The sequence below is a fragment of the Crinia signifera genome, chromosome 6 (genome assembly GCF_055691185.1).
Source record: "Crinia signifera chromosome 6, ASM5569118v1, whole genome shotgun sequence".
NCBI classification, from domain to species: Eukaryota; Metazoa; Chordata; class Amphibia; order Anura; family Myobatrachidae; genus Crinia; species Crinia signifera.
This window is the reverse complement of record NC_139222.1, coordinates 177737417-177761649: the sequence shown is the minus strand read 5'-3', so window position 1 is coordinate 177761649 and position 24233 is coordinate 177737417. Positions and strand designations below refer to the sequence as shown.

The 24233-nt window shown below is 45.2% G+C and overlaps 1 protein-coding gene across 1 annotated transcript; it reads left to right on the top strand.

Moving 5' to 3' along the window:
* The first annotated feature begins 583 nt into the window (after positions 1–583).
* CRLF3 (cytokine receptor like factor 3) lies at positions 584–23408 on the top strand. The gene is made up of 8 exons (XM_083148236.1): positions 584–1015; positions 14976–15183; positions 17354–17438; positions 17589–17766; positions 19764–19986; positions 20466–20598; positions 20953–21065; positions 22549–23408. Exons 1-8 carry the CDS (start codon positions 896–898, stop codon positions 22803–22805), a joined length of 1317 nt encoding a protein of 438 aa, XP_083004362.1. The 5' UTR covers positions 584–895; the 3' UTR covers positions 22806–23408.
* The last annotated feature ends 825 nt before the right edge of the window (positions 23409–24233 follow it).

Sequence of the window (24233 nt, the reverse complement as noted above, 5' to 3'; positions counted from 1 at the left end):
AGGAACCATCGATGGTGTGAGGTAGAATGGTTTACAGCCATCGATGGTTCCTGCTCTAGAAGCCATCGATGGGGGATGTGCCGATGACCATCCCTAAAAGTGGGGGTGACGTGACTAGGGGTGGGGATAGCGAAAAAGAGGAAAGAGATTGGGGGGGGGGGGGTGAGATGAGAGGGGGTAAGCTGATGGGGTGGAGCAAGAGGGGGGGGGGGGGGTTTCAGTAGCCACAGTGGAGTGGGCCCGGGCGGTGGCAGCTGCAGGCGAGAACCTGGGGGGGGGGGGGGGGTGAGGTGAGAGGAAGGGGTGGGTGGCAGGTGCTGCCATGGGTGACAAGGGGGGAGACCGCGGGTGAGAACCGTGAGGGGGGGGGGGGCGGGTGCAGCCGCGGACGAGAATTAGGGAGAGGGGTTACAGCCGTCGGGTGGGTGATGGAGTGGATGCGGTGCGGGCAGGCATCGCGGGTGTGAAATGCACCCTGTAAATGTATACCTGGTGCACAGTCAGTAATGCTGCCCGCGCTTCTGCTGCTTGAAAAAACCTCTAGTCACATGGGACTAGTAGAGATCCCATGTGACTAGAGGAGGACAGCGGGTCACATGGGGGGACGTCATCAAAGGTCCTCTCCACAAAGGGAAACTAGCCGTTTCCTTCCACAGAAGCCTGTTCTCACTCTCCTTCCTGTCAATGCCTGAGTGTTCTTGCCAATAAAGTTTGTGCGTTCAGTAATAATGCCGGCTATACTGTGGGGCATGACGGGACTAGTAGTTCTAGGAGTTTCTGCTTCCGCCGACTCTGCTAGCAGCCGCAGCAGCAGTGCACTAGCAGCCCAGGGCAGAGCGGGACACACGGCTTAGAGCTGGCGGCTGCGGTTTGTGCACGGAGTTCGGAGGGAGGGATGGAGGAGGCCGAGCTGGATGACCTTCTCCTGGAGGCCAGGGAGAGCATGGAGGCCGCCAAGAACTACAAGAGAGAGTTGCAACAGAGACTGCAGGGGCTGACTCAAGCCAGGAGACAGGTAAGGCACCCCATGTATTGCAGAGACTGCTGACGTGACCCAGGAAAAAGTCGCCGATACAGAGATTCAGATTATTTTTTATCGCGTGTCTTTATTATCAGAGCGCTCAACCAACAGACTCCTTTTATGATAGAGCAAAGTTACCTCTGTCTACTTAAATGGCACACTATTATTAGATAACTGCAATATAATAGACCTCTACCTTTTTTTAAATGAAAAACGTTGCAGCAGATGTGGTAGTACTGAGAAAAGAGCCAGGTCACACATCATATTCCATTGCAAAAAACCCCAATATCAGTGCTCCCCACTCTAAGAATCTTTGGAGTTGATCCTAGTTGTAATGGGTATGAGGTGCTGTTTCCACTGCATTTAAACTCCAGCAGAATATGATCAGGCCAGTGTTGACCAGATTTCAACTGTAATGCGGGGTACACACCAGGACGACCCGCTCACAATGCACATCGTGAGCGGGTCGTCAGTGTTTCTTCTGACCCGCTCACTATGTGCACCGTGAACGGGTCCAATCCGATGGCGACCCACACCCGGGAATATGGTTGTTTCCAGATCCTACCTGCTGCAGGTAGGATCTGAATAACGGCCGACCGACCCGCGTGACCGCGCATTGGATCGGTATCTGACCACACCAGGACAGAAAAGGGCCCAATCACCACACAATCTACATCCAATCGGTCGGAATTGGATCTAGATTGATGGGATCGGACCCTTGTCGTCCTGGTGTGTACCCAGCATAACGCAGTTCGGTACAGCTGCACTGTGTGAACATATACATTAAAACATCAGGCTGAATCGGGTTCTGTTGCTTAAAAGCGTGAAAACAGCATGGCACCTCGCACCCTTCGAACCTAATAAGATAGACCCTAGCCTACCCTAACCCTATAAAATCATGGATTTGTCCAAGTGTTCCTAGAAGAATTGATGCTGTTTTAGAGGCAAAGGGTGGTCACACCAATATTGGGGCAGATGTATTAAGCCTGGTGAAGAGATAAAGTGGAAAGTGATAACGCACCAGCCAATCAGCTATGTTTGAAAAATTACAGCGTTGATTGGCTGGTGTGTTATCACCTTCCACTTTATCTCTTCACCGGGCTTAATACATCTGCCCCACTGATTTGATTTATGTAGCTCATACACTATGGCGATATTGTATACATTCCTTCAGTTTCAACCACATCTGTGCGATAAATCAAAGTATTGGCTGCGCGGGCCCGCCGGTCGTATGGAAAAATATGTCCTGCACATAATATTTATCGAATTGCATGAGCAATGGCATGTGATTTTTAACCAAATGCCATCGCTCTAATGCAATCAGCGGTGGGTTTGAAGAGCAAGTGCCGGACCGAGGGTCATGGTGGAGCGGTGACCATACCGATGGCGGCGTTGGAGCAGCAGTGCTGAGGGAGCGCTGGCGGCGGCGACAGAATCTGAAAAAAAATATTTAACACACTGTGCGGCCTTCTGAAACTCAGTGTTTCAAATTCTGCTTCTGCTGAGCTCCGCCACCGTCAGCGCTCCTTCACAGCACTGCCGCTCCACCTCTCCGGTCCCCACCCCATAGTCGCTAGCGCCCCGGTGCCTGCTCCACCGCCACCCCTCTTCCAGCACCTGATGTGGCATCGCAGATGGTATGTGACATTGGGTGCTGTAAAAAACACACTGGGCACCACAAGATGCGATGGGACATTGCGTTGTGATGGCGCATCACAACTGATTGGTTGCATGGGCACCTTACAACCAATGGGCACCATTTGATTTTCTTCTGTTCATTCACTTTACATTAATTGATCAAAATAAACCTGTTTGTTTTTGAAAGCATTCTTAACTTTGCTGTATTTTTTCCGCACCTGTCTTTCACAGTATTGCATATTACTTTTTATAGTGCTATAAATCTTCCTTTTTTTTTTTTTTTATGTATCCCGTAGTCCTAAGCATTGAACTCCTCGCTAGATCTATTTTATTTATTTATTAACAGTTTCCTATATAGCGCAGCATATTCCGTTGCGCTTTGGATCTATTATACCCCTCACCTAAATGCTTGGTACAACTTTGGTTTTGGAACCTGTGGCAAACCCCATTAATACTGTAGGATGGTCTCGGAGTGTTGGTGGGTAGATCTTTCAGCAGCCTCTTTACTGTAGGATCGCATTGTACTATGCTATCCTATCGGTGTGATGTATGTCTCTTCAGATGCAGGGGCAACATTGTGGTCTGTAGCTCATAGTCTACAATGGGCTACCACCGTCTCAGAATGGCAGTAGCCCTAGACCTTATGCAATGCTGACCGGTATTGATACATTGAGCAGCATTGCATCCCTCATAGAAACCTCTGGGGGATGCGGCTGCCGGTGGCGCAGGAGGAATCGCAACCGGTATCAGTGATTCCTGCTCCAGTCCCTCCATGATACATGCAGGGGGTACTTAATATTTGTGGCTAACCCCCGAAAATGGGATTTTGGGTGGAATTGGCCACAAACATTAAATAGTAAATGGGCCCCTCAGACTGCACCTGTGTGCAGTCTTTCTGTTCTGCTGTTGGATATGAAATAATTTCTTAGCACTGGTCATCCAGCTCTCTGTACAATTATTATACCATTAAATGCAATTACATGGTTCTTAGTGCTCTCTGACATTGTATAATTCTATGACTGTGGCTTATCCACAGATAAGTCAGCAAAAGTGACTTTTCCTTTTACTGGATAAGTGTGCCCATTACACGTGACTCAGCTGACAGTGAATTGTATTAGTAACCATAGGCTCCAATAGGACCCCACTTCTAGTATTCAGTTTAGCGAGGGAATAATAGAGTTTCTCTATCATCCGGCAGGGGACACTGGCGTTCACGCTGGGTAATAGAGGTGGATGGCTGGGAACTGGCACACTGTAACTTTAAACAGCTGGCTCCTCCCCTCTAGTACCCACAATCCCCAGTTAGAAAAATTGTGCTCGGGAGCTGGCCACGCAGGAGATCTCTCCTGTATTTGCATCTCTTTTGGGCATTTTTTTCTGACATTCCCTGCTAGGGAAGTTATCTCAGTTCTGAGTGTTTGTTCCCTGTAAGGGAGCTTGGCGCGCTGGTTTAACCAGCACTGTCTGTCAGGGTCTCTACTAAAAGACGCCTGCCAGCCTATCCTGTGTTCCTGCGGTCCCCCACCAAAGGGACCGTCAGACACCGTTTCTGCCTGCCTGTGACGCCGGGAGCCCCAAGGACAGAGTCACCAACAGTGAGTACCCTTTCAGCGGGGCGGGCTGTTTGTGTTTCGCACAGCGCGCCGCGTGTTAACCCGCTGTCGCGTCTCCCAGCAGGTGCAGAGGGGTTAAAACCTTGCTGGCTGGGAGGCTCAGCGTAGCGGGGGGATAGCGGTATACCGCTGTGGGAGACTGCTCAGACGCGGTACCGCACGCGGCGGGCGCCATTTTAAATGTAATGCCGCGGTGAGGGGGACTTGGCAGTGCTTAGTTTTCAAATGTGGGAATATCGCTGTGTTTAGCTATATTCTGAGGCATTGTTCTGCTTGTCACCTCTCTCCTGCTTAGGTGTACAAGACAGTGGGACGTTAACCCTTGTATCCCCTCTGGTGGCTTTATAGCTTTGTGTAGGGGGGAAGGTTTGGGTTGCTATCAAGGGGGGCTTAGTCTTCCCTCTGGTACCTACAGTCCCTGGGTCCTTACACCCATCCTGTCTTTTGTGTGTGTGAGGTGTGTGTAAGTGCTTTGAAAACATGACTGGCAAGGCATCCACTAAGGCTGCGCAGAAAGCCTTCATATGCATCGTTTGTGGTGTAAAGTTTTCACAGTCCTCTGCTGAGGGGAAAGCTACTACTTGTGAAACTTGCAGGGGTTTATCACAGGGTCCTTCTGAGGTCTCTGTTGCTCCTCCTGCATGGGCTTCCACATTAGTGGGGGCCATGTCTCAGCTTTCCTCTGAACTGGCTGAATCCAGAGTGGCTCAGCCAGCCTGGGTTTCTTCTTTAACTAGATCCATGGATTCTTTTGTGTCATCTATGTCTGTTCCTTCTCTACAGCAGAGGCGGCCAAAACGGCCGTTGCTTCTGCAGGACTCGGATGATTCCGCGGAGGAACAGGAGTTTCTAGCAGACGACATGGATCCGGACCAGGATGATGATCAGGTCCAGCCTGCAGCTGAGCCAGAACAGGCCCCGGCAGGGGTGGAGGCGCTTATAGTTGCTGTTAAGCGGGTCCTTAACTTCCCGGAGGAGCCGGAACCCGTGTCCCAGGATTTAGAGCTCTTTGAGGTACGTCCTAAGCAGCTGGTGGTTTTTCCTTTTCCTAAACAGGAACAACTTAATTCACCATGGCAAAACCCGGATAAACGTTTCCAGGTTCCGAAGAAATTTCTTTCCTTATACCCGTTTCAACCGTCTGCGCTCGCGCAGTGGGTGACACCTCCTCCTGTGGATGCCTCCTTTTCGAGGTTGTCCAAGAAGACTACCCTGCCGGTTCCGGGGGCCACGTCCTTAAAGGACCCTGCAGATAGGAAGCTGGAGAACACGCTGAAGGCCATCTATGTGGCAGCAGGAACCCAGTTGCGTCCAGCGGTGGTGTCAGCCTGGGTAAGTAAGGCCATTTCTAAATGGGCTGACCAGCTAGTCCAGGGTCTGGATGCGGGAGTTCCTCGCCAGGAGCTGAAGGTACTGGCGGAACATATCCGCGAGTCGGCAGATTTTCTCACAGACGCATCCAAGGACATCACTACGGTTGCTACCAGGGTTTCGGCCAACTCTATCGCCGCCAGAAGAGCCTTGTGGTTGCGGTCCTGGCAAGCGGATATGGAATCTAAGAAGGCGGTAGAAGCCTTGCCTTTTACTGGGGACATGTTGTTCGGCCCTGAGTTGGACAAATGGATCTCCCAGGCCACGGGAGGTAAGTCGGCCTTTCTGCCATCTGCCCCTCCTCCGGCGAGACGTCAGTACACGGGGCCCTCGTTCAATTCCTTTCGTCCACAGCAGTCCTTTCGCGGAAGGGGAAGAGGTTCGTCCTCTTCCTTTCGTGGGTCCCGTGGAAAGACAAGAGGTCAGCCTGCAGCCAGGGCCCAGTTGCCCAAGCCCCAGGAGAAGCCTGCAGCGTGACTATCCTCCAGCCATGCTGGGGGATTCCCAGGTTGGGGCCCGTCTTTTGGGATTTCGACAACAGTGGCTTGCCACCACGTCGGATCCTTGGGTCCGTCTGCTCATTTCGGACGGCTACAGGATTCAGTTTGCGGGTCCCCCACCTTCAAGATTTTTCACAACTGCTCTGCCTCGCGAGCAGGAGAAAAGAATACAGTTGCAGGGGGCTATGGAGAAGCTCCTGAAATCCAGAGTGATTATGCCGGTGCCGTTCGAGGAGAGGGAAAGAGGTTTTTACTCGAATCTATTCACGGTTCCCAAGCCAGATGGATCCGCGAGACCCATCTTAAACCTCAAGGCACTCAATTTGTACGTCCAGTACCATCCATTCAAGATGGAGTCTGTACACTCTGTCATAGCCTCTCTGGAGCCTCAGGAGTTCTTACTTTCCTTGGACATAAAGGATGCGTACCTCCACGTCCCTATATGGAGGCATCATCAATCTTTTCTCAGGTTCGCTGTTGGTCTGGAGCATTTTCAGTTCCGCGCCCTTCCGTTCGGGCTGTCCTCAGCCCCTCGAGTTTTTACAAAACTATTGTCAGTCCTGCTAGCCTGTCTGAGGCTTCAGGGCATCAATATTGTGCCGTACCTGGACGACCTTCTGATAAAGGCAACATCTCCGTCTCTTCTGCAGGAGCATGCTCACAAGACAATTCTGTTCCTGACGCAGCATGGGTGGATAATGAACTATCCAAAGTCATCGTTAGTGCCGTCCCAACGCCTACAATTCCTGGGTCTGTTGCTGGATACCAGAGCACAGAGAATATTCCTACCAGAGGACAAGATTGCTTCCATCCGGTTGTTGGTGCGTCAGATTCTACTCCACAAGAGAGTTCAGATCCTACTTTGCATTCGGCTGATAGGGAAGATGGTGGCAGCCTTTCCGGCGCTTCAGTTCGGGAGATTTCACTCTCGAACCCTTCAGTTGGACTTGCTTCGTCAATGGTCAGGTTCTCACCTGTTCATACATCGGAGGGTACAACTATCCAGTCGAGCAAGGTCATCACTGCTGTGGTGGCTACACAGACAGAATTTGACTCAGGGCCGGCGGTTCGCCATATGGGACTGGGTAGTTCTGACAACAGACGCAAGCCTCACAGGCTGGGGCGCAGTCATCCTGGATCGTCGACTGCAAGGTCTCTGGAATCAGTGGGAGACAAGTCTGCCCATAAACGTCCTGGAGCTCAGAGCGATTCACAATGCTCTACTGGCTGTTCCAGACATTGTTCAGGGCAAGACGGTCAAGGTCCAGTCGGACAACGCGACGGCTGTCGCGTACCTAAACAGACAAGGAGGCACCAAGAGCAGGGGCGCCATGAAGGAGGCCGCAAGGATCCTAGTCTGGGCGGAGAGACACGAGGTGATTCTGTCGGCAGTATACCTTCCAGGAGTCGACAATTGGGAGGCCGACTTTCTGAGCAGACAGAAGTTCCATCCGGGAGAGTGGTCTCTGCATCCCGACGTGTTTCAGGAGCTAGTCAGGAGATGGGGTCTACCTCAGATAGACCTCATGGCCTCCAGGCACAACCATCAACTTCCTCGTTATGTCTCACGAACAAGGGACGAGGGAGCTTGGGCAGTGGACGCTCTGGAGGTTCGGTGGCCCTTCAACTTCGTCTACCTGTTTCCTCCGATTCCACTTCTAGGAAGGATCCTCAAAAAGATAAGAAGGGAAGGGGTCCGAGCCGTGTTGATTGCCCCCTTCTGGCCCAGACGCACTTGGTTCGCCGAGATTCAGTCGCTACTCATAGACCAGCCTTGGACACTCCCGGACAGGCCGGATCTCCTTCTGCAGGGGCCTTTCCTGCACCCAGCGCTGAAGCCTCTCCGTTTGACGGCGTGGCTATTGAAGAAGACATCTTAAGGAAGAAGGGGATACCGGCGTCGGTAATTCCTACGATGATGGCGGCCCGTAAGCCGGTGTCTGCTAAGCATTATCACCGGATATGGCGGGCATATTCCACTTGGTGTTCCGCTCGGGGTTACCCGTTCAGGAGTTTCCATCTGCCTAGGTTACTTCGGTTCCTGCAGTCGGGGTTAGATTCAGGGCTTCGTCTAGCCTCCCTGAAGGTGCAGGTTTCCTCGCTGTCCATCCTGTTCCAGAAGAAGCTGGCCTCATTGTCAGAAATCAAGACGTTTTTACAAGGGGTGGCCAGAGTCCAGCCTCCCTTTGTCCCTCCTACACCACCGTGGGATCTACCTTTAGTTCTGCGTTTCCTACAGTCCGATGCTTTTGAGCCCTTGGAGCAGGTAGACTTAAAATTCTTGACCTGGAAAACTGTTATGTTATTGGCTCTGGCTTCGGCAAGGAGGGTCTCAGAGTTGGGTGCCCTGTCTTGTCGGGCACCTTTTCTTGTTTTTCATTCAGACAGGGCGGAGCTTCGTACAAGAGCATCTTTTCTGCCTAAGGTGGTTACTACGTTTCATGTGAATCAACCGATTGTCATCCCTGCCTTTACGGATTCCGACCCGCAGTCGGTTTCCCTTGATGTGGTCCGAGCCTTGCGACTTTATGTGTCTAGAACAGCGTCATTGAGGAAATCAGACGGCCTGTTTGTCTTGTACGACGCCCTTAAACGGGGTTGGCCGGCCTCTAAGCAGACCATAGCTCGATGGATCAAGCTCACTATTAGGCAGGCCTATTTGGCTGAGGGGAGGGCTCCGCCTCCCTCTATCACAGCTCATTCCACCCGTTCGGTGGGTACTTCGTGGGCGGCGCGTCGAGGCGCATCTTCAGCTCAACTATGTAGAGCGGCTACATGGTCGTCCTCTCACACCTTCATTAAGTTTTATAAGTTCGACACGTTCGCCTCTTCAGCGGCGGATTTTGGTCGGTTGGTCTTGCAGGCTCCTCCGAGTTCTCCCGCCCAAGGGGGAATCTTTGGAACCTCCCCAGCGTGAACGCCAGTGTCCCCTGCCGGATGATAGAGAAAAGAGGAATTTGGTACCTACCGGTAATTCCGTTTCTCTGAATCCGCAGGGGACACTGGCCTCCCTCCCTACTCTGGTCGCCTGCTGGTCATGTTCTCTGGTGTGTACAGTTCTTGTGGTCTGTATATATGTATATATGTATTGTATATATGTATTGTATATATGTCGTGAATAGTTTAATGGTAAGCCTGGTGTCCTTCCTCTCGTTCCAATTTTCCTAACTGGGGATTGTGGGTACTAGAGGGGAGGAGCCAGCTGTTTAAAGTTACAGTGTGCCAGTTCCCAGCCATCCACCTCTATTACCCAGCGTGAACGCCAGTGTCCCCTGCGGATTCAGAGAAACGGAATTACCGGTAGGTACCAAATTCCTCTTATTTGTCTTCACCAATTATTATTTTTTTCTTAAAGCTCTGACATCAAATAAAATCCTGCTTAAGTAGCTAGGAAAGTACTGTAAAATCTATTGTGCACGTTTTTTATTTTGTATGCCATCATCATAATATATTCGGTAATGTCTTGCTTACAGTAAACCGAAGTCTAAAGGCCCCATACACTGTGCGAGTTCTCTGAGGGGAGAAATCACATATGTTGCCGCTTCAACCGCCTGGAAAGCTCCCAGGCATCAGGGACGCATACGATATATTCTATGCAGTCCTTCTGCATACGATATATTTTCTGCAATCCCATTCCTCATTGCCACGAGGGGGGCTTAGTGAGAGGTTGGACATGCACCATGTCCAACGTCTAACTCCGATCCAATGCCCATGGGACCACATATTGGATGGCAAACATATCTGATTTAGCAACATTTCACCAAATTTCTCTGCCCAGTCTGCTGGAACCGTGTGAAAAGTGTATGGGGCCCTTAACTGTAATAGCCTGTGAGTTGAGAGCAGCCAAAAGATTTGGGAAACTGTTAGATTAAAAGTTGTATTTAAATATTGCTGCTTTAAATCTATTGGCTAAATCGCTGAAATCTTATGGCAGCCTAAAGTTTCAGGCTTTTCCATTTGGGTAATAGTGTTTGACACTGGGCATATTAATAACGGACTTGATGATACAGGCAGAGGCCCTCTTATCCTAAAATTGGAAGCAGATTAAGCCACTAAAGAATCAACATTAATGAATCATAGATTAAGATTGTGACTATAAATAAACCTTTATCTCGTCATTCAGTGTTTCCATCGTTGCACCTATATACAGGGAGTTTAGTTATAAGAGTTGCTGTCAGTCATGTTTGTACTAGCTCTCTCCATTACAGCACGATAAAAGCATGCAATAGGGCTCAGCCAAGTGCTTTGTTCCTGCTGGTCCCGCTATTGTGCAAGGTTAGGAGGTTGTTCTAATATCTGCTTTATATTGCATGGTTCTAGTAGAATGTACTGCTTAACTGTCTCATTCCAAATGCAGAGGTATTTTTTATAGAAAAAAAAATCAGTGTTTAGTTTTGATGCACATGTTCAAGTAATTTAGTGTGTGTGTGTGTGTGTGTGTGTGTATATATAGTTCAGGCTTAGAGATGTTCTATAACCACATAATTCACTCAGCTTCCTGTCTAATAGTGTCACTCTGAATTGTTTGGACAAACTTCTCTTTGTGTTTTCCTGTCGGTTGCTTCTGAATACTGTATCTCACCATGACATACTATATAAATGAGCAGTACACAGATCCCGCTGTGTCCTGTTATCACAATGCTTCTGCTAAGAGCCCCAAACCACAATCCCCAGTGTAATAGTATCAGCACTTGTCACTCCTATCAAACTACAGAATTAACAGAACACCGGGAGTCAGAAGGAGAAAGTGCTCAAGAGAATGAACCTCCAAACAGTGTATCTGGTTACAGAATATTAGGTACTGCTTTCCTAGCACGGCGCCCATCGCATTAATCGTGTACATTTTTTATGTGCGATTTCGGTTTTTAAATCGCATGTATCGTATGAAAAACAGTAGTATAGTAAGGTACGATGCGTGCGAGTCGATGACTGCGATGTATGCCTTTAAATAGCATGCATCGCACTCATCGTTTACTTACTCATCGTCGAGGGGACGCGGATACCTGTGAAGGTATCCGCTGCGCTCGCCACGCTTCGGCCTCAGTGGCTCGCTGCACTCGCCACACCTTATAAAATCAACTCCACGCCAACGTGGATAGTGGGGGTATGAAAAGGTCGGAGGACGCGTACCGCCGCCCCTCGCCACACTTTGTATTCCCGTTGATAGTTTGGGGAGGCATTAACAATGGAAGTGGAGTTCACATTATAAGCACCCAATTTGATGCATCAACACTTAAAAATCACATCATCTCATTATAAACCACTAAATACAGTGTCATTTTAAATGCACCCCACTGTGAACACCAACCCGAAGCGTGGCGAGTGCAGCGGTACGTGTCCTTCGACCTTTTCATACCCCCACTCTCCACGTTGCGTGGAGCTGATTTTATAAAGTGTGGCGAGCCCCGCAGATACCTGTGAAGCCCGCGAGGGGACGCGGATACCTGTGAAGATATCTGCGGGGCTCGCCACACTTTATAGAATCAACTCCACGCCGACGTGGATAGTGGGGGTATGAAAAGGTCGGAGGATGCGTACCGCCGCCCCTCGCGTGGTCGCATCAATCGTATACATCGCATGCATCTTATGACATTAAAACAGTACGACCGATGCGATGCATGTGATAAAAATGGATACGATGAAAAATCACTGTAGTCGCATAAATCGTATACATCGCATGCATCTTATGGTGCAGAAACACATAAGATGCATGCGATGCTTGTGATTAAGGACCGATACATGCGATGCTTATCGTGGGCGCCGTGCTAGGAAAGCAGTACCGAATATTAATCTATTTTTTATTTTTAAAAGTGACCTAAACATTTGTCAGTGAGAGGGTATAGGCCACCTTTCCATACTGTGTGGGTCGCCCCTTCCTCAACTGCTTGAAATGTGAACTGTTCAGCTGTAGTGCAATAGTCAACCATCTGCTGCCCTTGCAACAAATGTCCTGCCAATTGGCAGCAGCATTATAAGATACTAGATTGATTGGTTATACACATTCAATGTGAATTTCTGCTTTGTGCTAAATCAAGTATAGAAAATGCAAAATTGTTCATTCCATTCATTATTATCAGTAACATGGTTAATGGCTCAAGGCTAATTATTGTACCAAAATTTGGCCCCACTGATCTACTGTATTTCATGTATGTAACTCCATTGGTTCCTCGTTGGCAGCTAGTTTTCAAAAGGGCCATAGGCAACTATGGAAAAGATCACCCAGTCTATAAGAGCATGTAGGAGGACATTTGAAGTGGGCAGAACTGGCTTCTAAGTAGGGTTAGCGGTAGGTTTAGGGTTTCTTAAGTTACTGACTTGGCACTTTCTTAGTCCTTCATTCCATACGATGATCTTATATCAATCTTTTGTGTTGCCATTTAATAAAATGCTAACATACCAGCCACATCCACCACATGTAACCTGCGCAACAACAAATTGTTCCCAATTACATGAAGCCCATCATTGAAAATTTCAGTAACCTTATTTAAGCTGTAAATTTATTGTTCAGGGTGACTGATTCTTCAGCTTTTTTATGAACTACAGTATAATACAGTATTGCATTCTCCTCCACATTACTAATGGGAACATATACAAGTTATACAAAATAAAACCACACACAAAAAAACCATTGAAACACTGCTTTAAGTGAAGGTGCCGTGACATCCCACCACCACATGCACCTTCTGCAGAGCTGCCACCTCAGGGTGTTCATTTGGGCTGCGCGATATGGCTCAGTCAAGATTTATAGAACCGGTGAGAGATAGACGGCTATCATCCTGAGTCGCTTAGCCTGTGTACAGCCAAATATTATTATTATTATTATAATTTTATTTATAAGGCGCCACAAGTGTTTCGCAGCGCCGTACAAAGGAACAATACAGGGAGACAAAAACTTGGCATAACATTGAATAAATAACAAAAATACAGTACAAATAAAGAGCACCACAGTTCAATACACATTACAGCTTAAATGTAAGTAGTGAGGACCCAATCAACATACAACTAGAGGCTTGAGGCCAATGATGGAGATGAGTATGAAGATGGTCACTGAGTGTTGGAGTAAAGGAGAGCTGTGAGTGAAATGTGAAGAGAAGTGGGCTTTGACAACAGGAGGGAAGAGGGCCCTACTCGGAGGAGCTTACAATCTAGTAGGAAGGGGAGACAGACAGATTACAAGAGGTGCAATACACAGTCAGCAGCAGCTAGTCAAAATTGCCTTGCCTGCACAGTCTAATTGGCTGGGCGATAGTAATGCAGGGGGGCTGTGCATCGCCCGCATTGTGCACAAGGTGTGAGTCTGGCTAACCTAGGCAATTTTGACCAGTCATAATCACTTGGCCAAATTGCCCTGTGTGTTAACCCCTTTACCCTTCTGCACAGAAGGGTACCACCCATATAACATTGTGACGTGCTCTGGAATTGGGAGAGAGCCTGGTTGGACATACTGTAGCTAGTATAATCATGTTAGTTATCTAATGTAACCTATTCAGCAGAATATAATGCCTTTCATATTTATTTTAATGTTGAATACCTGTTCCCTGATTCATTGCACCCAGAAATGCACATGGTGATTATCTTGTGTGCAGAGATATACATAAGTTCCCTGATTCGTACCTCCTCACATGCCAATGCAATTACCAACCCCCCCCCCCCCCCCAAGGAGGAAGCTTTGCTTAACCATACTCCTTCCTGTGTGCGTTTAAGTCAAATCACGAAAGTTCTGAGCGGCTTTCATCATTTCCTGTGAGCAGCCCATCTTAGAAGATGATGTTTTAGACTCCACAATGTAAGGATATACAACATTAGAGAGACAATTATTTTTAGTAAATGTAATATTAGATTCTCTCTAGTGGTGCAAATGAGGTTGCAAGATCACATTTAAAACCTACTAAGACCTACTGTATAGTCCTATGAATGACATACATGTGTGCACACATCTTAGGGTCTTATTTTGTGTGTTTTGTTTTTTGTATAAAATGTAAATGATATGGGCAGCACGGATGGTGTAATGGTTAGCATTACTGCCTCACAGCGCTGAGGTCATGGGTTTTATTCCCACCATTGCTCTAACTGTGCGGAGTTTGTATATTCTTATATTCTCCCCGTACTTGCGTGGGTTTTCTCCGGGTACTCCTGTTTCCTCCCTCAATCCAAAAATATACTGGTAGGTTAATTCATTACCAACTAATGTAACCCTAGAATGAATGTGTGTGCGTGTACATGCGATACGGAATATAGATTGTAAGCTCCACTGGTCAGGGACTGATGTGAATGTGCAAATATTCTCTGTAAAGTACTGCGGAATATGTGTGCGCTATATAAATAACTAATAATGGTTGTTGTAGTAAGTATCTCAATTTTTTTTTTTTTTAACACCCCCCCCCCAAAAAAAAGTTGATTTAGACACTACTAAGCAAATTATGTGTGATACCCCTAGGCAACGAGCAGGGCCACAATCAAAGAAAAGTGCCTAACTGACATCTGGTGTTAATTGCTCCAGCCATTCCAGAGTTATGCTGTCTGCTGAAATACTCTGTGCTTCTGCCTCATTCCTATGGGTTCTAGGGGTGTAATACCCCCCACAGTGTTTATTCCCAGATTGTAAACCATATGTGTACCAAATTTTGTGTGAATTGCTGCAGCCATTCCGGAGTTATACTGTCTCTCCTGATATAATTTATTTCTTTATTAACAGTTATTTATATAGTGCACACATATTCCGCAGCGCTTTACAGAGGATATTCGAACATTCACATCAGTCTCTGCCCCAGTAGAGTTTACAATCTATATAATCCCCAGTAGAGTTTACAATCTATATAATTGATCTTCTAGATCAATGAGAGCGCGGCTCAGACACGGGAAACTCTGCAGCAGCATTTCCAGGACATGAAAAGTGGGGTGTCCAAGATGCTGGATGAAAGGATGGGCCTGCTCATTCAACAAGTGGATGCCATTGAGCGTGAGAATATTAAACCATTAGATGATTGTCAGAAGCTTCTGGAACATGGTGTCAGCACAGCAGAGGATCTGCTGAAAGAAGGTGAGTTGGGAATTCTACTGGGTTTTTCTTTGTTTTTTTACTGCCTGAACTTTGAGGCAGTAAGGGCATTTATAAATGTATCCTATCTATATCTCAACACTTCCTGATGGTACTACATGCTTATTTATTTATTAACAGTTTCTTATATAGCGCAGCATATTCCGTTGCGCTTATGAATGAAGATGCATATCGGGGCACATGGATAAAGTATAGCTATATGTCGAACATTAGCATAGCAATAGGTTATCCCATATGGAGGCAATGGAATTTGACTGATTAACATGCTTCAGAGGCTCCAACTTTCACTTCTCTAAATACAGACTGCTGTATCTCCCTAATAATGGAGATATAAATAGTACCATATTTAGTTAAATATTGTGCCCTAAAAAAAGGTTGCTGTGAGCGATGCTGCCATTTTTGTGACTATTTTGCACATCTGTCACAGCAACATCGGCACTCCAAGGGTTAAGCTATAATACAGTTGAAACCACTACTGCAATGTCATGTGGGATTGGTTAAAAAAAAACGACTTTCTCTAAAACCTAGTATTTCTCTAGTATTTTCGGTACTCTTTACTTCGAACGGCGCCCACGATTTTGATCATTGAATGCACTAAAAAATCTGGTGCGATGCGACCGAAGCGATGCCCGCGATTTCCCATAGGGAACAATGTTCAATGCCTCAATTGACCTGATTTTCCTGTTCAATGCCTCAATTGACCCGATTTTCCTGTTCAATGCCTCAATTGACCCGAATTTCCTTTTCAATTGACCCGATTTCCTTTTCAATGCCTCAATTGACCCGATTTTTCCATAGGAATCAATGTTAAATGGCCCACAGAGGCCAAATAGGCACCCTGAAGTGTGAAATGGCCCCCACAATTGTTAACGCCACCCCACGATCAACGTGAACCCGAAGCGTGGCGAGCGCAGCGGTACGCGTCCTACGACCTTTTCATACCCCCACTATCCACGTCGGCGTGGAGTTAAGAATAGAAAGTGTGGCGAGGGGATGCGGACAGTTGTGAAGCCCGCGAGGGGACGCGGATACCTGTGAAGGTATCCGCGTCCCCTCATGGGGCTTGCTGCGCTCGCCACGCTTCGGGCTAGGTGGCTCGCTGCGCTTGCCACACTTTCTATTCTCAACTCCACGCCGACGTGGATAGTGGGGGTATGAAAAGGTCGTAGGACGCGTACCGCCGCCCCTCGCGGGTTCGCTGCGCTCGCCACCCTTCGGGTTGATCGTGGGGTGGCGTTAACAATTGGGGTGGCCATTTCACACTTCAGGGTGCCTCTGTGGCCCATTTAACATTGTTTCCTATGGAAAAATCGGGTCAATTGAGACATTTAACATTGTTCCCTATGGGAAATCGCAGGCATCGCGTCGGTCGCATCGCACCAGATTTTTTTAGTGCATTCAATGCCCGAGATGGCCACGATGGGCGCCCTTCTAGGTAAAGAGTACCGTATTTTCCAAATTGCACTTAAAATGCATATCCCCTCAGGGCCTTAAAATTTGTACGTGACCAGCAACACGTTTCTTGCCAAATATTTCTATAGAGATTGGGCTATGTAAGGTGCGGCATTGTATATAGATTCTCCTTGCAGATCAGAGTTGATGGGGTGTGACCACTTGCTTTACTTTTGGTTTTATTTGATTTAAACTCTGCTGTACATCTCTTTTATAGATCAAGTTACATAGGGTGTAACATATACTGCCCTATAATTCCTTCCAATTTGTGTGCATAGACCACTATCAGATGCTGTAAGAAATAGCACTCCAGCATTATGGAGCGGGCTGTACGTGTATCGTTCTCGGCAGGACCGATTTGTTGCTGAGGTGGCTTATTCAGTATCAACATTCAGGATACTGAATAGGAAAATGGCACAACTTACAAGGCATAACCGCAGGATAACTTGGTTCCAGCGCCCCTGCCCCCCCCCCCCCCCTTTTTTTTTTTCTTCTTCCCTTTTTGTAATATCTTCCTAGTTGCTGCTGCGTAATCTGTTCTTTCTGCAAGGTGTATTCATAGTAAGGCACTCCTGTTTATTATAGATCAAGGTTCTCTGGGCATGACACTTTGGTTTAGACTCTACATATAGATTAGAGTTTAAGAAACTGTGGCTTTGGAGAATTGTGTTTGTAATTATGTGCAATTTTTTTTCTCCAGGAGAGGTTGCTGTGTCCTGCAAAACTGGGGAGCATGAGAACCTGTGTAATTTCACAAACAAAGCTCTTCACATCCAGTTGGACAGGTAAGACTTGAAGTAGAAAATATAGATCCTCTCAGGGATAGACTTAAGAGTGACAGTACGCTTCCCTTAAAACTAGACATGGGGACGATAGGGGAGGGTGAGGCTTAGTGTTGTCAGCTGTGTGCTATAACAAATTTTGTGTCCGTTTAGTTTGCCCGAGGTCCCCTTGCTGGTGGAGGTCCCCTGTCTCTCCGCTCAACTGGATGACTCGTTCCTCTCTATAGCTAGAGATCACATCACCAAACATGGCACAGTGGCATCCAGGCCTCCAGTACAGATTGAAGAGCTGATTGAGAGACCTGGGGGGATTTTGGTGAAATGGTGCAAGGTGTGTAAATTATAAATGATTATCAGCTGCTCTCATCCCAAAGATTCCCTCTTTATTGTTGCCTAACTATACATTATTTATTGCTGTCTTATATTCTAAAATGGGGAAAAAAGGTAAAGTGACATTCAGGGGATGTTTCTGAATCAAAATTGTAAAGTCAGCCTGAATATGTATGACCAGTAATGTTCCATTAGAAAAGGGAACACACACTAGGAATCTGAAACACACTAGCACTCAGGTTCTTAAACTCGGTCCTCAGGACCCCACACAGTGCATGTTTTGCAGGTCTCCTGACAGAATCACAAGTGAAATAATTAGCTCCACCTGTGGATTCTTTAAAATGTGTCAATTTAATGAGTGCACCTGTTGGGTGACCTAAAAAACGTGAATTTCGTGCGATCCCGAGGACCGAGTTTGAGAACCCCTGCGTGACTAGCAGAATTAAAACTGCTGTTTATATTAAACTATATTGCTATTACAAGGAGGAAGAGCTTATTTTCTAGTACAAGATACTACTTAAATCATTGCATATAAATAATTTGCAATGTACACAAACCTTCATACTAAATTTTCTGCTGCTAAGGTTTATTACCTTAAGGTCACAATTAAATGATCAAAGGGCAAAAACTTTGAATTGGATATGACAAACAGATAATTTGCAAGTATTGCCAGCTGCTGTATATAACTAGTATGATGGCAAGATTGCCAGCGGCAGGCTTAACCTCCCATTTGTTAATTATTTAGTCCAGTGTAACACACATATAGCTTGCCATTGATGTCATTTGTGGCAACCAAAGTCCGATGTAATAGTGGCGGTAGATGAGCCACCATAGATAGTCTGTCCCAGCTGTCCTCTAATACAAATCTAGATATTACAAATAAAGATATATATTTTTTTATATTTGGATTGTATATCTGTGGCCATAAACGGGTAATATTTTTGTGATATGGATAGTATTTACCATTTTGTGTTATGACAGATTTGTGATGTCTCATACCCAAGTGCTTTTTGTGTGTTGCGAGCATCTAGGGAGCTGGAACACTGAGATGAGTCCTATATATTTGTAAACCCAGCCCCATTTCATTGGAGACTGGTAGTGTAAAGAACTCCGATGAGTGTTTACTGGTTACGCCTCTGATGAAGTCTATTGACAAAAACGCATTAGTGCAGGGCTAGTGATGCTCCGGTATCCTACACTCTTCGGCTCGAGCCAGTCTGTGGCGTCTTGGATTTGTAGTGCTAGTGTTGATGTTTGGTGGGGTCTTGCTTGGTAATTGTGTATTTACACCATGTTGTAGCCAGACCTCAGTAGATTGTCCATAAATGTGGAAAGATCCTTATATAAAGGAAATGGGTAAGTAAATATTTATCCATATGGAGGGAAACTTTTTAGGGTATGGTCATCTTGGATGCAACTTTATTTTTTTAATTGAAAGGTACTTATGTGACTTCAAACAGATGCAGAATTTTATAGGAGAAATAATAGTTATTTGAATCGATCTTTTATTCATACTCAAGTTTTAACTGTGCTTTCTTTTGCAGGTAGTAACATTACTGACAATGGTACTAACACAAACAGAACTTGTTGTGATTATCTTGATAACTGAAGAATGAAGCACATATGCTATTGCAAATAGGCCACCCATTACTTGCAGTGCAGCTGCCAATATTCTATAAACTGGATGAATGTGGGTGTTAGTTGTAAGGCCATTTTGAAAGTTTTGTGTACACATAAATGGCCTATTTGGGTGACCTATGTTGCTTAGCTGTACATTTGTAGGATACCTATTACAAAGAACCCACACAATTGTGCACGCTACAATGGTTTTACAGTGGATGAAGATACACAATGCCCCAGAATCCTTAATTCTGCAAAGTACTCAACCCAACCATACAGCAGAAACCCACCATAATGATAAATCTTAGAGAGCAGACCTACAGGTCTCCTCAGAGGTCATTATCAATGTATTAAGTCTTTGCATTTTGCTTATTTCAGGTGGACGAAGACTTTGTGGCACAGGATTACCGACTGCAGTATCGCAAGAATTCCTCCTGCCATTTTGAGGATGCATATGTGGGCTCCGAGTGTGAATTCATAGTACTTCATATTGACCCCAATGTAGACTATAAGTTCAGGGTATGTGCTCGAGGAGATGGACGCCAGGAATGGAGCCCATGGAGTGTGGCACAGCTTGGCCATACCAGTCTCATTCCACATGGTACATTCTCAAAAAGAAACTGACACTAAACATACTAGTTTCAAAGCTACTTTAGAAATTTAAATTGGTTGGTGCTTGTAAATGGTACATATTTTTTTAATCTGGCAAATGGTTTAAATGCCTTCTAAGAGGTAAATATACTAAAGCTACAAAAAATTTAAAGAAGTGATGTTGCCCAAAGATGCTTATTGCTTGCTAGAAAATGATAGACTGTTGCTATGGGTAACCTCACCTCTATTTTTAGAAGCTTTAGATTTGAATTGCAAAGCACTATGGGGTACATTTACTAGTCATGTAGTTGTGAAATCCTTATTCAAGTGTTAATCTCTGGATCTTGTGATAGGACCTGTAGGTGTTTTGATGCTAGTTGGGGGGGGGGGGGGGGCAGGGGTGTGTGTGTTATAATATACTGCTCTCCAGTGCATTTCCTGCCACATGTTGTTGGTTTTTTGTTATTGATTTTTTTATTTTTCTGGTAGAGTGGAACCCTGGATTAGAAGGCTACAGTTTGAGCAGCCGCAGGAACATTGCTCTGAGAAATGATACATTTTGCCGTGGTGTCCTCTACTCAAAAACTGCCACTTATTTCCCTGGTCAAACACTGACATTTAGGTAAGAGGAGTTGGATCATTGCCAAGACGCAGTATGTGGTACTCCCATTGTTTCAGACATTCCTGTTTTACCTAAACCAGGTACTGTTCTGATTGACCACTTCTCTATCTATTTCTTTCCTGTAATGACTACTATGTAATCATTTAACCAATGTTATAGGATACGTGTCCCTTTGTAAAGTATGCCCACAAGTTAGTTTATCCTATATAGGTCAAAATTTAATAGTGGAAGGTTGTACAAACCGCAACAGGAAAGTATTGTGTTGTATTTCTGGACCATTGTTCTGCTGCTTTAAGCTTCTTAAGGAAACACCGTGGACTGAATTACTAATTTCAAATATGTGGCATCGCACAGGGTGGAGACTGCCGGACAGCCAGATAAGAGGGACAGTATCGGAATTTGTGTGGAGAAGGAGAGTGAATATGATTCCTTACAGAGAGACAAGGCTGTATGTATTAGCACAAGTGGTAAGTGCACATCTACCAATCATGCTTGTCACCGTAAAATGTATAAGCACATTTAATGTTATTCAGTTTTGGGGCACAGATTTATGCTTCACACTGAGGAGTCAGTGCACTAGGGACACTGCTCAGAACTTAACCTTGTTCTAAAAGCTTTGGTGGACACTATAATAGGAGTCCCTTCATGTGTTTCTCTAGGGCAGGCATGTCCAAACTATGGCCCTCCAGCTGCTGTGAAACTACACATCCCAGCATGCCTTGTCATAGTTTTTTTAGCATTCTCTAATAGCAAAACGTTGGAATGGCATGATGGGACTTGTAGTTTCACAACAGCTGGAGGGCCGTAGTTTGGACATGCCTGCTCAAGGGTGTTCTCAATTGGAAGGATTGTTCTGTGATAAACCTTCTCATGGGCTTGTAAGGGGGCACAGTACAGCGCCTAAATAATGCTCTCTTATGCGCTCCAGGGCAAATATATAGTGCAACATCTCCTTCCTGGAAACTCTCAGGTGTGTGCGTAGTTCTCACTTGTCCGGGTTTTCCTCGCCCTATTGTACTGTCTCTGCACATTTAGTTTGCTATGGCTGTCATGGATTTGATAAGGAAACGAGAGAACTATTACCATTAATGTTTTACAAACTCCATGGCAGGAGTATTCCCACCTGTGATTTCTGTTTTGATTTTTTTTTTCAGTAGTCTCCTGAGAATTTCTCAGACACGTCAGGGAAAAGAGTTGTCACACTATATGCCCTCAGTGGGTGTATTTTATGTGCTTGGCTGTCTCAGGTGTTTACCCTGTAGTTAGGGATGCTATAAAACATTTCAAGTAAATTAATGGAACTATAATTTCTTTACAAATACTCATAGATCTGGTTCCCTTGTTCCAATAGCAGAATAGAGAAGTTTTCAGCTTTTTTTTTTTTTACAATGCCTCTAAGGATTCTGTTCTAACTCAGGGGTAGAAAATGACAGGTAGGAGTTGATTGGCTGGTGATAAAAAACAATCAACTCCTACCTGTCATTTTTCAAACCAAGCCTGTAACTTCACAGGTAGGAGCTGGTTGGCTGGTGATAAAAAAAACAGATACTTTGGGGGAAATTTACTAAAGGAAATTTGTAAAAAATAGGTGGATTTGTATCCAGAAATACACTTATTTTTGACATTTACTATCCTGAAAATACGGCAATTCGTATTGATAGCACATCAATACAACTACGAATTGCCGTATGTTCGGGATAGTAAATATCAAAAATAAGCGTATTTCTGGATACAAATACACCTATTTTTTACAAATTTACTTTAGTAAATTTCCCCCTTTATCATTTCACTGAGCTTAATAAATCTACCCCTCAGTCTGTATTCAATTGCAGCATAGGAGAAAATTGGGGGAACTTTAAATTTAACAAGCAAAAAATAAATACATTTTCAAATGTGTGGGTTTTTTTTTTTTTTAATTAGCTGTTAAATTCATTATTTTGTCTCCTACAGGGGCTGTGTTTGTGAACGGTAAAGAAATGACCAATCAGTTGCCTCCTGTCTCACCTGGGTCCACAATCACATTTGACATGGAGATTGTCAATTTAGGACCAACAAACAACAATGATGTTCTGTACCACAAACACAGGGTGACTATAGGTTCCAGCAACAGGGAGGTAGTATTTGATTGGTTGCTGGAGCAATCTTGTGACTCTCTCTATTTTGGATGCTCATTTTTTCACCCTTGCTGGAAGGTTTTGGTGTTTTAACTCATCGATATTTCAAATTAGACTGATCAATGTTGTCTTGAGAACCTTTTTTTTTTTTTTTTATCTGAGCAACTGTTCAAAACTCGCACATATCCATTTCTAATTAGCGACTCATTTTTCTCAATGTTCAACCTCTTAGCTGCGATTCTGGTCAGCCCTTAGGCTTTAAGATCATTTCATCTCTATTACCCAGGTATTTATTGTTTGCATCAGAAACTGATGAATGCAGTGTTATTTTGACAGCTGTAGTGTCTAGAATGGATGGAGACTGTGGTGTACAATTCCGGTGCCTTTGTAAAACAGGACTTTTCTTCTGACCATAGAATTACTGTGAACCTCCGCCATTTATTAGATGCAATCCAGCACTTGGGTTTATATAGTAACTACAGTGCTTTTACTGGTGATCATCTACTTTTCATGGACATACTGTAACAAGTTAGTGAAGATATAAATACTGAGTTAATGCCATAACAGTGATCAATGTTATGTAGATAGAAGCAACTCCTTAGGGTATATTTGGTAATTTAAATTGTAAGTCTTGAAATAAATGACACATTGGGCAGATTAAGGCCCTTATTCTGGTTCACTCGCAAAGGCAAATTCTTTTTCAAATGGACAAAAACATGTGCACTGCAGGGGGGGGGGGGCAGAAGTAACATGTGCAGAGAGAGTTAGATTTGGGTGAGTTATTTTGTTTCTGTGCAGGGAAAATACTGACTGCTTTATTTTTACACTGCAATCTAGATGTCACTTTGAAGTAAAACCCCACCCAAATCTAATTCTCTCTGCACAAGTAACATCTGCCCCACCTGCAGTGCACATGGTTTTGTCCATTTGAGAAGGAATTTGCCTTTGCGAGTGAACCAGGATAAGGGCCTAAGTTACCCTGCATGGCAAGCCTCTGTACACTTCAAGCAGATGTTCCTTCGCAGCCTCAAGAGCAATGAGAAGAAATTTGTGGCGATTGCTTTGGATTTATGTGTGAGGTAACCCATTTACTAGAAATACAAATTGCTGTGGACATTAAACCTGGAACATTGTTGTGTTCTGAAGGTCCTTAACACCTTCTTACATTGACATAACGCTAACACATTCCATGACTCCTAACAATCAGCAAACTGTATCCTTCCCAAAAGAAATTGGTGAACTAAAAGGGATGTGGTCAATAGGTTGTCAGTAATTAGGTTGACTTGGAAAGGATTGATATGAGTTTTTTATACTTTACTATCCAAGTGGTCATAGTGTGGCGAGCGAACACGGTACACATATACAGTGTCCATGTTGACATAGACAAAAAACCTCATGTTAACCTTTTTCATGTTGATCTATTGCTGGTGTCGACTTAATGCACATTGACATTTTTTTGCGTGTCAACCTTTTGACTGTCCACCAATAGTGGTCGCCCTATTGAATATTGACCTCATTACT

What these genes read in the sequence shown, in the direction of transcription:
- CRLF3 (XM_083148236.1), top strand. Translation starts at nt 896, where the DNA reads ATGGAGGAGGCCGAGCTGGATGACCTTCTCCTGGAGGCCAGGGAGAGC. An exon ending in AGAGGATCTGCTGAAAGAAG is followed by an intron (nt 15,184 to 17,353) that starts GTGAGTTGGGAA and finishes TTTTTTCTCCAG; the next exon opens with GAGAGGTTGCTGTGTCCTGC. An exon ending in TTTTGGTGAAATGGTGCAAG is followed by an intron (nt 17,767 to 19,763) that starts GTGTGTAAATTA and finishes TGCTTATTTCAG; the next exon opens with GTGGACGAAGACTTTGTGGC.